Source organism: Tenrec ecaudatus, chromosome 1 (assembly GCF_050624435.1).
Source record: "Tenrec ecaudatus isolate mTenEca1 chromosome 1, mTenEca1.hap1, whole genome shotgun sequence".
NCBI classification, from domain to species: domain Eukaryota; kingdom Metazoa; phylum Chordata; class Mammalia; order Afrosoricida; family Tenrecidae; genus Tenrec; species Tenrec ecaudatus.
The window spans coordinates 71,225,665-71,242,444 of NC_134530.1; the positions used below are offsets into that span (position 1 = coordinate 71,225,665).

A 16,780-nucleotide genomic window follows, 5' to 3' on the forward strand; every position below is an offset into this window, starting at 1 on the left:
CAGTCGGTTTAGGCGCGCTCCGGGGAGAGGGAGGCTGATGGGGGAGCTGCTTCTGCTGGCAGGCTGCCCTGCTGCTCCCTCCCCGCCCACAGGCGCCCCTCCGAGCCCGGGGCATTTTCACCCGCGCCGCGCGGACCTCTGCTCGGACCTACAGCTGCTGCGTCGAGGGACCCTGGCGCCTCGCCCTCTCCAGCCCCCAGGTTTTCGGCCCAACCTCTCTCTCCTGGTCTGGGATTACCCTTCACTACCTGCTAGCCCCTCTTTCAGTCCGACGTGGGACCCTTATCCCGACCGTACCCTGCTCATTCTAGGATTCCACGAACCTTCCCCTAGCAGCCCGCGACCCCCATCCAGACCCCCTCTCTTAACCTCGGTTAACTGGCGACTGACGCTGGCAGTTTGTGCCTAAACTCCAGCCCTGGGCCGGCTTGCGCCTCCTCTCCACCCATGCCCCACGGTTTCATAGCTGGTCCTCCCAACACAGCAGTCCCGGGTTACCAGGCCCGGGTCCTGCATTCTCAACTGCTGAGTGAGTGCCTTTGACCGTCGACTGATGGCTACTTGATATTTCATGCTCCCGGGCCCAGGATGGTAAGTGTGACACACTGGGACTGAGGGTGGCACGAGGTCTGGGTCTAATGTGCCCAGGCAGCAGGATCCTTGCCGGTGCCCAGCCTCCACTCTTTCCTGACAGAGGAGGAGCTTAGCTCCCAGCCAGCTGGCTAAGAGGAAGCCTGAAGGCAGACACTCGGAGGATGAAGACTGGCAGCCTGGGGTTGTGGTGCGTACTCCGAACTCGCTCTTCTTTATTATTATTTTGTAAATAGCTATTTGTTGTAAATTAGGTGAAGGTTTAATGAGTGCTTCTTATGTGACAGGTATTGAGCTGGAGGATGATAAAGCCCACATCTTAAGGTACTCAGCAGAAGCTAATGCAGTCAGTTGCCCTGTTGGCACAGGGTATTCCGGAGCAAAAGAGCAGATTGGGTTCTGCCCTTTCACTGCTTTGTGGCAAAAAGGTTCCCCAACTGCAGTTAGCAGCCTGCTCTCTGCTTCTGCCCAGAGTTACAGCACAGTAGGATGTTCTGAGCTTACCTTGAGACCCTGTGTTCACATGGGCCATAAACTTGCTTGATGGGCTTGCCCCGTCTTGCCCCAGCTCATGCTCAAGTACATTGTGCCCCACTTTGGGCCGGGCTTTATGCTTTGGAAGCTTTGCTGAGCCTGGTTATGGATCTCACTTACTCCCCCACTCCCACTGATTCGATTCTGACTCCGCGATCCTATAGGAAAGGGTAGAAATGCTCCTGTGGGTGTTTGAGACTTAACTCTACAGGAGTAGAAAGCCTCACTTTTCTCCCGCCGAGGGTCTGGTGGTTTTATCCTGCTGACCTTGCGGTTAGCAACCACTCTGTCACTAGGGCTCCTATGAGCACCATTATGAAAACCAAAAATAAATTAAGACACTGTAGTGCGTCTTTCAGAAAGAGCTCTGTGAACTCTGGCACTGGCCATTGTAACCGTAGACTAGAAGAAAGGATCAACGGCAGAAAATCAAGAAGGGATTTTGGGGCAGGGTAGTGTGTGAGTAAAGCCAGGTAGGGAGAAGGGAGGGCCCTGGTGTTTTTGTGTCAGGTGTGCCTATAGGATTGTTAGCAGGTCATACACCTTGACAAACTTGTGCAAGTGGGATCTCATCTGATGGTTAGAGCGAGCCTTGGTCGATAGTTGCTCTGTTGATGTTTAGCTGGCTCCTTTACCTGTGAGGGAGGCACATTGTCCACCCCTTGCCTTTTCCCTGGGTTTCAGATTTGAACTTGGAGTAGCGTTCTTTGCACTTGGGTTATGAATGGTGTGGTTTGCAGCTGTTTTTTTTTCTTTTTCTTTTTTTCCTGAAAATGCATTTGATGCTACTGTGCTCTCTGTTCTGGTGTGGGGTGGCTGGGAGCTGGGGGCTATCCTCTTGTCCCTCCTTTGGGAAGTGGGGCGGGGGAGCGCATATGGTTATTCAATCCTGCCTGGGGCTTTTGGAATGAAGATCTGAGGGTAGCATGACCCCGTGTTCTTCACAGGCCCATGTCATTTGCTTCTCCAGTGTTGATTCATTGGTTTAAACAAATTACTTAACCTTGTTAAGCCTTGATTTTTCTCAGCTGTTAAATGAGGCTGATTAAAAGTAAACTGAGATTCCAGAGCTGTTGTGGAGGCGAGACAAGACCGAGTCTTCCACTTGCTGGCGGCCACTATGATGACCTCTGTAGCCTTGAGGTTTAAACGTTCTTTCTCCTAGACTCCTAAGAAACGGAAAGGCAGCAGTGGGACTCAGAGCCAGGAGTGTTTCCAATCACCTTTTCGGAAACCTTTGATACAGCTAACGAATCGACCGCCCTGCCTGGATAGCAGCCAACATGTAAGTGCAAAAGGCGCCTGAGTATGTGTACGGGTCGCTTAGCCTGGGCACGACTCTTGCGCTTTCACTCTTGCTCCTCACTGCACTGCAGAGTAGCCAAGGGACAGAGCTTCGACGGTTCTGAGCCGTCCCATAGTTGTCAGGGCCTGGGAGAGACCTGCCCATTCTTTCTTTTTTTCCAAACCATTTTATTAGGACATAGTCCCAACATCAGACCCTTCCATAGTTCAGTCATATCAAGCAGTGTTGTACACTCCTACCATCATCAGTTTCAAAACATTTTCTTCCTTTTTATACTTCTTGTATCCGCTTGCTATCAGCTCCCCGTTCCAAACCCACCTCCTCTACCGCGTTCATTCTTTCTTCGTCCCATTTTTCCATGAACTTTTAAGCCCCTAGTAGGTGCCTGACTTGGAGTCTCCCTCTTTATAGATAGCTCCCTGGGCAGCAGATGCCAGGTGGCTCAGGATTGCCGAAGGATAGGAGACAAGGCTATAGGGGGGAGTATTGGGACCAGGGTTGTCATTGCCAGCTCAGCCTCTAACTCTGCGGTTCTCAACCTGCGGGTGGCAACCCCTTTGGGGGTCGAACGACCCTTTCACAGGGGTCACCCAATTCATAACAGTAGCAAAATGACAGTTACGAAGTAGCAATGAAAATAATTTTATGGTTGGGGGGGTCATCACAACATGAGGATTGTATTAAAGGGTCGAGGCATTAGAAAGGTTGAGAACCCCTGCTCTAACTCAACATATGGCTGTGTCAGTCCATCTGCTTGACCATTTTCCTCCTTTTCCCTGACCCTCCACTTTACGAAATATGATTTCCTTTCCCAAAGACTAGTCTCTTCTGATAACACATCCAAAATATGTCTCACCACTCACACTTCTCAGGCGCACGTGGCTGGACTTCTTTCAAGAACGATGTGTTTGTTCTTCTGGGGCGTCATGGTACTCTGAATAATTTCACCAACACCATAATTCAAAGGCATCTATCTTTGTAAGGCACGCTAAAGAATTTGCACTGTAAGACCACAGAAGAGCTTTCTGGTGAGCGTGGGAGCTGTAGGAGTAGAGGAAGCCGTGGGAAGGGTGCACGCGGGAGGAAAGAAGACCCATGAGCAGGAAAGAGAGGGTGTGGCCTGTTTTGGGTGGTGTGGGGAGTGGGACTGGGGAGAAGCGGGTACATTTGAGAGGTGCCTAAGACTTCTATGAGGAAGGACTGGACTAATTGCATGTGGGGAGAGGGACAGCTGGAGGATGACATGACGTTGCAGACTTGCCCGTTGCTGAGCTGTGGAGCAGGATTTGCTGGGAGGGAGGCTGTGGGCACCGGGCCTAGGACCTTGGGACTTCACAATGTTTTCATTCCTGTTAAAGTGAAAAGAGGGAGGAAAAATAAAAAGGTATTCCAATTGGATCCCATAGTCATAGGTTTTAGAAGAGGCCTGCTCAAAGCAGACATTCTCTGCTAGCTAACCCGAACTATTGGTTTTGGGAGACGTCAGGTTTAAGGCGTAAAGAGAATCTCAGGGCACTAGGCCCAGGGGTGTATTTGTCTATCAATATATAATTTAAAAATAGATCCTTATAGAGGAAGAAGAGGCCCAAAAGGTTACAGTGTCACCCTTCAGGCATGTTAGTTTGAGGCCCCTATGGGATATTCAGGGTTGGGAGTAGTTATATGAGAATGGAACCTAGGAGGCAGGTATGGACTAGACATAGATTTGGGGGGCTATTAACCTAGAGATGGAGTCCCTTCCTGGGTGGTATAAAGTGTTAATGTGCTTGGCTGCTAACTGCCAGATTGCTGGTTGGAGGCCACTCATATTTTGGAAGAAAGGCTTGGGGGTCTGATTCTGAAAGACCAGGTATTGAAAGCCCTATGAAATACAGTTCTGCTCGGACAGGCCTGGGGCTGCCATGAGTCAGAAGTGATTCAGTGGCAACTTGTGGCTTAGTTAGAGATGGTGTTTGACAGCACAGCATGAGGGCGAGTGTGCAGCGATGGAGGCGCTGAGTGCCACGCCGGAAGCCCTGGCCTGTGTGGAGGTGAGTCAGCAAGGAGAGCATGTCAGAGGACTGAGCACGGGATCCCGGGGCACAGAAGGCGGGGAGAGCATGTCAGAGGACTGAGCACGGGATCCCCGGGCACAGAAGGCGGGGAGAGCATGTCAGAGGACTGAGCACGGGATCCCCGGGCACAGAAGGCGGGGAGAGCGGTGGCATAGACGGCAAGAGCAGCGGGGATTTGAAAAGAAGTGTCCAGCTCTGCCAGTCAAGTAAGATAAGGCGAGAAACAGGTCCATTGGCCTGAGGGTCCCATGGGCTGTTGATGATCTTGGTCCGGGTCATTGTAGAAGAGGAGAGGAGGAAGCAGAAGACATGGGAGGACAGGAGGGAAAGGAAGGGCCCTCGGTTATCGAGTGCAACTCTGACAGAAAGGAGGTGGCTTTAACGGACAAATGTGTCTTTTCACAATATAGGAAACGAGACGTTTGAATTTGGGGTTCAGGATCTGGGAAAGGCTTCCTCTCTCTTGGCTCTGTAGGAAGTTTTTTGTCCCCCTTCATCTGCGATCCCCATCTCCCCTTGCTTGCGTGGTTCCTTAATTGGCTCTTTTGTGTCTGAAAACAACACCCTACACTAATACAGCTTCATCAGCCTGTTAAAACCCCTTCCCAAATAGGGTTCTAACCATCGTTGCAGGTAGAAGGATTAGGAATGGCAACACATGACATGCCTGTAGGGGACACCATTCCATCTCTAACAGAGGACTGGAGGGGAGAAGATGAGATCAGAGGCACTTCGGTGCTTGAGGGAGGGGGGTGCTTGAGGTGCTTGAGGTGGGAGGGAAGCGACATTTTAAATTGTAGCCGGCTATAAACAAAGCTCTCCCTCCGTCTCAGTCACCACCAGATTCAGCTTCCACTGGAGTTCTTTCAGGCCCCAAACAAGCCATGTAAATGCCGTGTCCTCGGGCAGCGTGTTTGGCGGGGGTTACTTCGCCCCTGGCCCGCCCTGCATGGGCGGGCTAGCCCTCACTGCTTGTTTGGGTATGCTCTTGTGGGATGTGGAGTAGCGGGCCGCATGGCCATGGGTCGTCCCTGAGTAAGGCGGTAGAAAGGCTGCAGAGCCAACCCCGGAAATGCTTTAGGAGATGGATGTGCCCCAGTCACGGTCCCTTTCCCTCTCCCCGGCCCCCTGGGGACAGTGCCGGGTCTGCCGCCGATCGGGGTCTTGTGCTGGTTTCCTTGTCATTATGGTCCCCCATATCTGGATGCCTTGTCTTGTGTGCGTCCTGTTTAAGGTGTAATAAATATATGTATTTGGAGTCTTTTTTTTCCCCTCATACACAAAAGGCAGCTGATTTCTTCCCCCAACTACCATGATCCGAATTCTACCTTGCAGGGCTGGATAGGGCAGAGGCTGTACACTGGTGCATATGGGAGCTGGAGGTACAGGGAATCCAGGGTGGATGATACCTTCAGGACCAGGGGTGTGAGGGGCGATGCTGGGAGAGTGGGTTGGAAAGGGGGAACTGATTACAAGGATCCACATGTGACCTCCTCCCTGGGAGATGGACGGCAGAGAAGAGGGGGAAAGAAGACTCTGGATAGGGAAAGATATGACAAAATAACAATCTATAAATTATCAAGGGCTCATGAGGGAGGGGGGAGCGGGGAGGGAGGGGAAAAAAAAGAGGACCTGATGCAAAGGGCTTAAGTGGAGAGCAAATGCTTTGAAAATGTTTAGGGCAAAGAATGTACAGATGTGCTTTATACAATTGATGTATATATATGTATGGATTGTGATAAGAGTTGTATGAGACCCTAATAAATTTTTTTAAAAAAATACACTGCAAAAAAAAAGGCAGGTGAGAAAAAGCTAGTCCAGGGAGAAGTTATGAGAGGAGAGACTGGGGGGAACTGATAGCAGGCCTGTACGTACCCTGCGGAAAAGGGATGTTTGGTCTTAGGCAGTGGGTGACCTTCCAAGATTTCCTGCCTGGGAAGCCCTGTGGAGCCGTGCGCTGCTGCCCTGTGGGGTCGCTGTGAGCTAGCTGGTTGGCGGCGATGGTTTGGTCTTTGGGTGCGGTTTGTGGGGGGAGGAGTGATGCCCTCCCACTTGTTTAGGAAGAGAAGGACGGTACGAATTCTTGCTACTGAAGGAAGACGAGCATGTTTTCTTCTCTGCCTCTGCCCGCGATGATTATTACCAAGGCCTTCGGACTGGTTCATTGCTGAGAATTTGCATTTCCACCCTAGATCTTGGTACTGCGTCAGAACCTGCATGTCAACAAGATCCCCAGGCGATTGTTAGGCAATAGTGTCACCAGACCCTGTCTCTGAAGTGGGCCATCCCATATCTCGGCTGTGGGCTCCCCTCCCGCCATAGTTCCTCAGGTTACTCCAGCCCCCCAGCCTGCTCTTCTCCCTGTAATACCTGCGGCCTGGGCCCTGTTGAAAGTCCTTGTCAGATTTTAATCGACTTTTATTTGAAAGGCTTATATCTAGCCTTTTTTGTCAGTAATCTTGAAAATGATATTTCCGTTTTAGAATTGAAAGATGAATTGATACCAAATTAGTAAAGAAATTATGTCCTTTTTCTTCTGGTAGCATCTTTCATATGTGAGGTGGCGATTATTATTCTTCATAATGATAATCACACTAATTAAAAACCCAATAAAAGATTTTATTCTGCTACCTAGAAATGTATAAATGAACAAAGGCAGGCTTAGCTTTGGCCCTAACCCTGCCCTTGTCGTGTTTTTTCGTCTGCTAATGAGGTTCTGTTGGCTACAGTCCTTTTCGGTCTTCTAAGGAATCACAAAATATATTCATTACATTTTCCCCTCCTATTTAAAATACATTGAGTTTCTAGGAATTGCTGTGGATCTCTTATGTGTGAAGAGATAGGTCAGAATACGAGAGTAGAAAATTCACAGCAAGATAGGTTTACTTTCTTATTAAGCTACCTTTTTGTGAGAAGGGAATTTTTTTCCTGACCAATTTTTCCATTTATGTATTCTCATTAAAACTACCTTTAGGGTTTCTGCTCTTGATTTCTCCTTGCTCTCTTGGGTTCTAGCTTGGCTCTTTTTCCCCCCGTTTAGATTCATGGGCTCTTTTCCATTCCCAGAGGGCTCAGGTGTGTGTGCAGCGGGATGTTCAGGGTAGTTGTCACAGTCCGCTCAAGGCTCACCTGAGTCCTCCTTCACACCCCCTTCCCCACACTCACCCTTTGCTCGGAGCAGCCCAGAGACTAGTGGGAACCGGCTGCTGAACCAAACCTACTACCTCTGAGTGGATTCTGGCCCTTAACAACTCTCCACCGGATTCCCAAGCCTAGAAATCTTTCTTTAAAAAAAAAATCATTTTCTTGGGGTCTCATACAGCTGAGCCTATGAATCTGTCTGGAAACAGCGTCATCTTTCTCCGGTGGAGCTGGCGGGGGGGTGGGGAGGTGGCGTGAACCATCAATTTTGCAGCTACTTGGTCCAACGCCTAGCCCACAGCTTCAGCACGCCTCCTTCAGGTGGGTTGTTTGTGTACACTGCATGGTAACAGGAGCACAGGAGTTCAGCACTGTCTGGTATCCATTGTTAGCCAGCCTATTGTTGTCACTGTTGGGATTTTACTATTCCTGCTTGCTTTAGTCCTACTACCAGTGCCCTTAAAGGGCTCTTTAGTGCCCAGAGGCGGGGCATTGCGATAAGAAAAAGATTGTGGGGTATGTTTGGGAAGTTGTAGCCCTTTGTGGACATGGTTGCACCCAGACAGAGAGCTTTCTTTTAATATTGGGGTTGGGGAAGTTGTGGTATCTTTCAAGGTGTGTTGCATCTTAAGGAAAAGCCAGATGTTCTCACTGGCGTGGTCTTTCTTGAGTGAATGGGTTCTGAGCCTCGTGGTTGACGTTAGACACTCACAAGTTACCCTTTGCTGCCCCTGTGTGTTTCTAGAGTTATACATTAAGCTACACAATGGAAGTTATGGAATAAAATGAGATGTGAACCACAATCTTCTTATGTCCTAGATGTATCTGAGTGTCAATGCTTCTTAAATAAGTTTTTAGACTGTATTTGTAAGAATACAGCTCTCTAACATCACCAATCAATCCTGAACTCCTGTTTCTTCTCTTTCTCTGTAGGAAGCATTTATACGAAGCATTTTGTCGAAGCCTTTCAAAATCCCCATTCCAAATTATCAAGGTAAAATCTAGACTTTTCTGTTTTTTGGACTGGCCATGTGTGAATGTGCTTAGCTTAAAATCAGCGATGCCCGCAGACCAGCAGTGACTGCGCATGGGGACACTCTCCGAGGTCTGCATGAAAGCCCTGCTTGATGGGTCCCTTCGACGGGGCTGCCAGCATTGTCTGTCCCTCCTCTGAGGAGGGGGAGTGCCTGCGAGGGGATTGATTCAGTAGCATGTCTTATGAGATGGCCTGGATGGGAAGCCTGGCTTCTCTGAGCTATGCAGGGCAAGTCAGCTTCGAAAACCAGAGCTGAGGGTAAAGGTCCGCTCTCAAGACCTCTCCGACTTGAAAGGCCCCTTTAAGGTTCCAGACCTTCCTGGGATTGACAGGAGTTGAGTTGAACCAGACCCAGCACTCCAGAACTTCTCAGTTAATGGGAGAAATGAAATGGGGCAGACTGGGACAATGGTCAAGTGGAGATGCATGAACCGGGTGGGGGGACAGGCTCCTGGAGAGAGGGTGTCGATGGTAATGGGGCGTGAAGGCTTGGAGCTGGGCTCAGGTGACAGATGGTTGGTTCTAGGCCCTTTAGGCTCTCGGGCATTGGGCCTCAAAAAGGCTGGAGTCCGCCGGGCCCTCCATGACCCTCTGGAAGAAGGAGCCTTGGTTCTGTACGAGCCTCCACTGCTGAGCGCCCACGACCAGCTGAAGCTTGACAAGTATGTGCCTTGGCGTTTCTTGGGCGGGCCTGGTCCCTGAGAGGTACACGTGCTGGGGGGAGGAGGGCACTTGGGCAATTTCCTTTTCTCCTTGAGATGAGCGTGTTTTCCAAGTGGGTGGCTGGGGAAGGAGAGTCCTTGAGGAAGAGCTTGGGCTCATGTCCTGCTAACGGGCTTCTCGCCAATTGTTCCTGCTCACCCAGGGGAGCAGGAGGGACCGAGGTGATCACACAGGAAGGTCACCCCCCTTGGCTTTCTCCCTCCTAGAGCAGTCATTTCCTTCCCACAGTGTCCCTCAGCCAGGAAGGTCCTCTCTGTCAGGCAGCGGCCAGTGTTCCTTCTGGATTAGCAAGACCATATCCTGAGGCCTTGCCCTTGCCCAGGTCGGAACTCTTATGTTTTCTTTGCTGGAATTTTTCAGGGAAAAGCTCCCCGTGCATGTGGTTGTGGATCCTGTTCTCAGTAAGGTCTTGCGACCTCATCAGAGAGAGGTAAGTGGGCCGCAGGCTGAGCCTGGCACCCCAGTAGGAGTGGCAAGGTGGACTGAGTTCTCTTACCACACAGGGAGTGAAGTTCCTGTGGGAGTGTGTCACCAGTCGGCGGATCCCCGGCAGCTACGGCTGCATCATGGCGGACGAGATGGGCCTCGGCAAGACGCTGCAGTGCATCACCCTGATGTGGACACTTTTACGGCAAAGTCCAGAGTGCAAGCCCGAAATCGACAAGGCAGTGGTGGTTTCGCCCTCCAGTCTGGTGAAGAACTGGTACAACGAGGTTGGCAAGTGGCTTGGAGGGAGGATCCAACCTCTGGCCATCGATGGAGGCTCAAAAGATGAGATAGACCGAAAGCTGGGTACGGAGCCTTGACAAAGCTGGCAGAGCGCCTCTAGCCAGCCTGCTGCTTTGTTTCGTATGTGATATTCTAATCGTTGGGGAAGGAAGCTTTTGGTCAGTTCTTTAGGAATGCGTTTTTATGTGCCTTTGACGCCCTTCTATTGTAGAAGGATTCATGAACCAACGTGGAGCCAGAGTCCCCTCGCCCATCCTCATCATTTCCTATGAGACGTTCCGCCTTCATGTTGGAGTCCTGCAGAAAGGGAGCGTTGGACTGGTCATCTGTGACGAGGTACTTCACTCTCCGCAGTATGGGGGAGAGAGGGAGAAGGGGACCTTGGTAGCGTGGCCACCCAAGAGCGGTGCTAGTCGCTGGGGAGTGCTTCGGATGGCACGATTCCTCGGGGGAGACTGAGACGGGGACCCCATGGTACCAGCCTACCACAACAGGGAGCAAACAAGGGCCGATGGATTGGTTTTGCTGCCTCTGACAATATTCTTAATCTAAAACTCCCCAACCAAATTCACTGCCATTGAGTCATGACAAGCATTTGTAGGCCTGGAGGGACATGGCACAGTGCTTAGGGAAGCGGGTATAGGAGTCGGACCTGAATTTAAAACTCGGCTCTGCCACTTATCAGGAGCGTGACCAGCACAAAGTACTTAGCCATCTGAGCCTTTTTCCCCCTGCACTAAAATGAGATGCTAACACAAAAAATTATTGTGAGCAGTACATTCAGCGACTTGAGGGAACTCTGGCAGTGCCTGGTAGGTGGTGGGAGTCTGAAGGGTAAGCACTGGCTTTGATTATGGGCTCGGGGAACAGGTTCCTGCATGCGCAGAAGCCCCATGTGGGCAGTTCATACAGCTTGGCATGGCTTTTGGCTTCTTAATTCCTCTCTTGGGGACGAAAGGAAACTCGGTGGTGAATGTTTCCTGGCCCTTTCCGGTATTATGATAAATGTATAAAGGAGCCCTTAGAAGGAAGGGTGACTGGGAACTTCCTAGCGTCTTAGAGATTCTAGCAGAAGAGAACTTGGCCCCCGGGGGCTGCAGTCATTGTTTGCACTTCTTGGGGAAAAGGAACTGAGGTCATTTTGTGTTTGGTTGGGGATCTAGTGGGCAAGTGTCTGGAATATTTGGCCTCGTCTGATTGTCTACCTTGACTGTGCTCTTGGGACTGTAGGTTTTCCACTCAGATCGAGACCAGAAAAGCTTCTTTTTGCAGGGGTCCCCTATTTCCCAGTTGGCCTTTTGTCCTTGTGAAGAGTTATATTCAGTGTCTTACATTCCGGCTTACTCTTAGTTTTCTGGTAGGCCCTGCCTCTAGGAAAGAATAAGCGAGCAGACAGAGGTCTGGCAGCACTTAGTTTGGGCCCTTGGCATCTGTTACATATTCGTGGAGAAGGACTGTATTTGGTGTCTGGTCCGGAGGCCAGGGCGTTGTGAAAGAGGAAGGCAGGCTGTAGCTAGAGAAAGAGGTTTTGAAGATTGGGGAGCTTCTACACGCGAATGCTCCTTTTCTTTCTCACTCGGTCCTGTTTTATGAGCTCGCTTGAGGGCACAAGGAACCAGCTTGCCTCGTGCCTCGTGCAGTCTGCTGGCCCTCCTTTCTACTCTTTCACCTCTTATCTGTTACCTTTGTCCCTTGTCAGGGACCTGGGGAAGCCACGTCCTGAAAGACAGCCTATCACAGGAAAAGAGTTTGACTTCTGAGCCTGGAAAGGGAAGATGCTCCCAGCACCCATAGCGACTTCCTCCCAGCTGGTCCTGTTCTCTGGAACACATTGGTCATTGTATTAATTCTCATGTACAGATTCCCTGACCCTCTTAGTACTCTGAAATAGGGGAAACCAGGTGATTGGGGGTTCAGCCTTGGCTGTGCCACGAATTTTAGATCTTCCAATGTGCTCTGTTCACCTCTCTGAGCCTTGGTTTCCTGTGTAAAGTAGGTATTATCGTTTCTGCTCATGTAACGACTGGATTCTAGGGAGACTGGGGGTGAAGTATAAGCCCTGGCGCATTAATAGTCCAGTAGACTGCAGCCATCTTTGTATCGACTGCCCGAGGAGCACAGGGGGAGAGACTAAGGGCTCAAGAGACAATGGGCACAAACACCGCAATGATTGTGAGGATGGTGGATGGGCAGGCAGCATTTCATTCTGTTAGGGAGAAGGTCCAAATGAGCCCAAACTCACTCAATGACACCTAACAATCACAACAGCAGCCCAGTGTGGGGCTCGTGGGGCCAGCTAGTCCTGGGGAAAGAGGGAAGACAGTCTGGTCCTTTTAAGTTTTCTTGAAAAAGGCCGACAGGAGAGAAATAATAAGTTGCTTTGGATGGTGAGCATGGAGATAGCTAAAGAAGTGGAAGGGAGGCCGAAGGAGGCTCTTCAGGTACACAGGCTGTGCGGATTCTGGGGAAGAAAGACAGGGAGCAGCCTGGCGGAATCCCTTTTACACTGACAGGCTAGACAAAGCCTAGAGCAGCGGTTCTCAACCTGTGGGTCTCAACCTCTTTGGGGGTCGAATGACCCTTTCACAGGGGTTGCCCAATTCATAACAGCAAAATTACCGTTATGAGGCAGCAACGAACACGATTTTATGGTTGGGGTCACCACAACATGAGGAACTGTATTAAAGGGTTGTGGCATCAGGAAGGTTGAGAACCGCTGGCCTAGAGACTAACACTGATGGCATTCTTATGCTCAGAAAGTTCTGGGTTGGTTGTGCCAATTGGAAAAAAGGACCTCCAGCAGACATATCTGAGGAGGCCAGGCCGCGTAGGCTGCTACAGCAGTTGACATCGGCACAGGAAAAGGATGAGATGGAAGATATACCACTGGCTTAGGCTATAGCTTGAACCTGACATTTCTTTCTAAGCAACAAACACTCTTGTTCCTTACCCAGTTCCCAAGCCTCCAGGACCTTTAATGTTGTGACTCCCCTTTTCCTGTTTATACAAGATCTTGCCAACCGAGGGCTCTTCCACTGCTCCCAGGCCTAAGTGAGACTTGGTTGATTTCCTTGCAGGGACACAGGCTCAAGAACTCTGAGAATCAGACTTACCAGGCCCTGGACAGTTTGAACACCAGCCGCCGCGTGCTTATCTCCGGGACCCCCATCCAGAATGATCTCCTTGAGTATTTCAGCTTGGTGCATTTTGTTAATTCCGGCATCCTGGGTAAGAATCTAGCCTTGTCTGCCATATTGGAGAGGAGCCCCCTCTGGCCTTGGGAGCATAGCTCCAACTGAGAAGGGGCAGGAAAAGGCTAGCTAACGCGTGACTTACTCGCCACTCGTACAGGAAGGGGTTTCTTCCTGTGGAGCAGACATGCCGTTGAAGGCCTCGGCTCTGCTGAGCAGCTCAGGCCCACTCTGGCCAGTTTCCCACCGCGCAGTGCATGACCTGGTGTCACTATGAACAGCCAACATTTTTGGTCCTTATAGCCTAGCTGTCTCACAGAGTTTGGACCTTAGAGAAGACTGTCTTGGGCAGTTCTTGCACTTGTGGAAGAGTTTGCTGGTGGCACCTTAACTTGCTGGTGCTCAGGGCAATCTCTTGAGACAGAGCTTGCTGAGTGGCAGATTAACTGCAAAGGGAGCAGTCATGTAACCACACCAGGTCGGGAGAGATGCATTATTCACATGGGGATGAGCGTCACAATCATTTTTAAAGCAGATGCTCCAAATCCTTGAGCCCACTGCAATAGCAACAGGGGTGGAGGATCTCTGCATAAGCGGGCCTGTGCAGATCAAACCACATTGTTCGAGTCAACTGTGTCATCCTTTGTAGGTGCTTTCTATGGTTCTACATTATGATGAGATCCATCCATGTTACTGTGTGCAACGATTGTTAGTTCATTTTAATTGCTATATACCACTTCATTTTATGAACACACCAGAATTTATTCTGCCATTGGTGAACAATTGTTTTCAAATCTTTCAAATAATACTGCTATAAATATTCACGTAGGTGCCTTTACATAGTGTGCATTACTGCTGCATGTCCAAGAGTGGAATTTCTGGGTCAAACATTACCCATTTTTTCAGCTGTAGTCCAGACACACTGGTAACAATTTTCTAAAGTGATTGTGCCAGCAATGTAGGAGAATTCATTCCAGTGTCTCTTTATCTGGAGTTGGTAAACTTGTTCTTAAAGGTCTTGGTAATAAATATTTTAGGACTGCGGGTGAAACTGCTTTTGTTACAACTTGCCCATTGCCACTATAGCATAAAGCAGCCACGATGGTGTGTAAATGAATGGACGTGGCTGTATTTCAGTCAAACTTTTTCCAGAAACAGACCCTTGGCTATAGTTTGCTGGCTACGTCTACTGAGTCATCCCCAGTATTCTATTTCTGTTCAGTCTTAGTCCTCCTGGATAGGCTGTTAGTAATAACTTGGTGTTTTTGCCTAAGAGGTGCACTGGTCTTTGTGGTTTCTGTCCTTTTTCATGATGTACTTCATCTTCTCGTTAGCACATTCTTAACAATTGGGTCTGTCTAGCCTTTCCTTATGATTTGTAGCTATTCATATGTTCTGGATTTGAGTCCTTTGTATTAAGTTAAAGTTCATTTTTATTTAGGTGTATAGCAGGGCTCAAGACTTGTCTTTTTTCCAGAAAGCTACCCAGTTGCCCAGTACCATTTATCTATCTATGTATCTATCATGCTAGAAGAGAAGGTTGGATAATTGATAAAATGTACAAAAGTATTCAAATAAGAAATACTTTAGAATGTATACCATGAAGTCAGTACTTCTCTGTGAAGAGGGAAGGTAAAAAAAGACTTCCGCAATGAAATGAGTAAGAGGAAAATTGGATTAAAAAAAAGAAAAGGCAATGCTATTAAAGAAAATACTTAAGTCCACGTTGTCTTTTGTTCTAGACAAGGATATTGCGAACATCATTTAAAATTCGGTAGCACATTCTTTAGTAGGTCCTTAAATTAATTTAAAATTTGATGTTTATTTTCTTAAATATCACCTCAGAATAGGTGCTGAAAATAATGCCCTAGTAATGGTCGTTTACAAATGTGTTCAGGTGTTTTGTAGGAGAATGGTGGCTTTATTATAACAGTGCTTATGAATCACCACCACAGTAGTTCAGGGTCTACCAGATCCCCTTTAAAATCACCTGTTTCTTAGGAGCTGTAGCCAGTTGGGTAGCGCACAAGAAGCACCAGTAAAGATTCTTGTTTTCTCACTCTGTAGTGACACTTTTCACAAATCGCATTTCCATATATTTGTAGCTCTATTTCAGGGCTAAATTCTGCCTCATTGGTCTATTTGTCTGCCTTAGTTACTATAGCTCAATAATAACATGATATATTAGTATGTGTCTTCCAACGATATTTTCACTGTTTTATATTGTTCCGACTGTTCTCAGCCCTTTGCATTTTAAGTCCATTCACTAATATTTTATGACTTTAAAAAATATATGTATTTAGATTTATTTCTAGCTTTTTTATTCTAACTAGATATCTAAATTTTTTATTAGAAATTCTGATTTTTTTTTTAATATTGGCTGACTGTCTGGCAACCTTGCTGTTCGTGATATCTGTTGATTCTCATTTTTTCCCCTTCCTTCCCATTCCCTACCTCTCCGATTTCTTAATGCTTTTATTTGCATTTTCTCTGCTGTGCTCAGGGACTGCCCAGGAGTTCAAGAAGCATTTTGAGTTGCCAATTTTGAAAGGTCGAGACGCAGCTGCCAGTGATGCTGACAGGCATCTCGGAGAGGAGCGACTGCGGGAGCTAATCAGCATTGTGAATAGGTAATGATGGTGGCGTGGGTGCTGGGCTCGGCAGCACCCCACCTCGGATACTCCCCTGGGAGGTCATCAGAATTGCTTCCCAGGCCGTCTGAGTCAATCCTGTGTGGGAACCCTTAAGGGTTAGGACTTTAGAAGGGGAGTGGGATTAGTACCCCTAACCATGACCAGCTCTGGACTCTCTTTCTGGCCAGGGCCCTGTGCTCTGATTTGGGACTGCTTACCAAACTGTTCAGGAAGTTCTTCTCTGGTGCTGGTAGTTTCTGAGAAAAATATCCTTTAGACCTGTACAAGCTTCCTGTCTCTCAGACCAGACTTCCTTTTTCAAGGCCGATAGCCCTTCTTTGACAGGTAGGAGTAGATCTGAAGGAGATGCGTGGCTCCTAGGCCAAAAAGGGCCCTACCCCCCGCTCCTCCCCTGTGGAGCCCCATATCCCAGGGGGAAGCCCAGCCTGGACTTCTGTTCTTGGTGTGCACGTTGTGTGGTTGCATCCTGAAGAGGCTTCCTGCTCTTCCTAGCTGTCTGGCTACCTCCTACCCAACTGTAGATGGTAGAAGGAGAGTCAGTGTGTTTGAGCTCTACCCTTCCTGGTCTTCCAGGAGATCTCGGCTTAAGTTCATTAAGGCTTAGGTTCTGTATCAGGCCTTTAGGCTAATGCAAGCAGAAATTTCCCTAAAGACTTAGTTTGTAGCTTGCTTGTTTTTCAGAGCACTGAGTTCAGTGGGAGACCTGGGTCTTCTCTTAAAGACCAGCCAACCTGTTAGAAGAGAGAGTTGTCATTCACAGCTGAGTGAGTAGGAAAGGCTGCTGGACAGCTCTCTGTTCCCACGACCTTGACTTAGGTAAC

General features: G+C 48.9%; 1 protein-coding gene across 2 annotated transcripts in view; it reads left to right on the forward strand.

Moving 5' to 3' along the window:
* Positions 1 to 16,780, forward strand: part of RAD54L (RAD54 like) — a 22,627-nt gene continuing 5,847 nt past the window's right edge. Inside the window, exons 1-10 of one of the 2 annotated variants that reach the window (XM_075555695.1) lie at positions 1 to 591; positions 695 to 781; positions 2,291 to 2,410; positions 8,560 to 8,620; positions 9,189 to 9,324; positions 9,746 to 9,815; positions 9,889 to 10,177; positions 10,326 to 10,450; positions 13,192 to 13,342; positions 15,809 to 15,935. In XM_075555695.1, coding sequence (XP_075411810.1) covers positions 589 to 591; positions 695 to 781; positions 2,291 to 2,410; positions 8,560 to 8,620; positions 9,189 to 9,324; positions 9,746 to 9,815; positions 9,889 to 10,177; positions 10,326 to 10,450; positions 13,192 to 13,342; positions 15,809 to 15,935 — 1,169 coding nt within the window. In that variant the 5' untranslated portion in view covers positions 1 to 588. The remainder of the gene's footprint in view (positions 592 to 694; positions 782 to 2,290; positions 2,411 to 8,559; positions 8,621 to 9,188; positions 9,325 to 9,745; positions 9,816 to 9,888; positions 10,178 to 10,325; positions 10,451 to 13,191; positions 13,343 to 15,808; positions 15,936 to 16,780) is intronic. The other variant, XM_075555699.1, reaches the window with a different exon arrangement.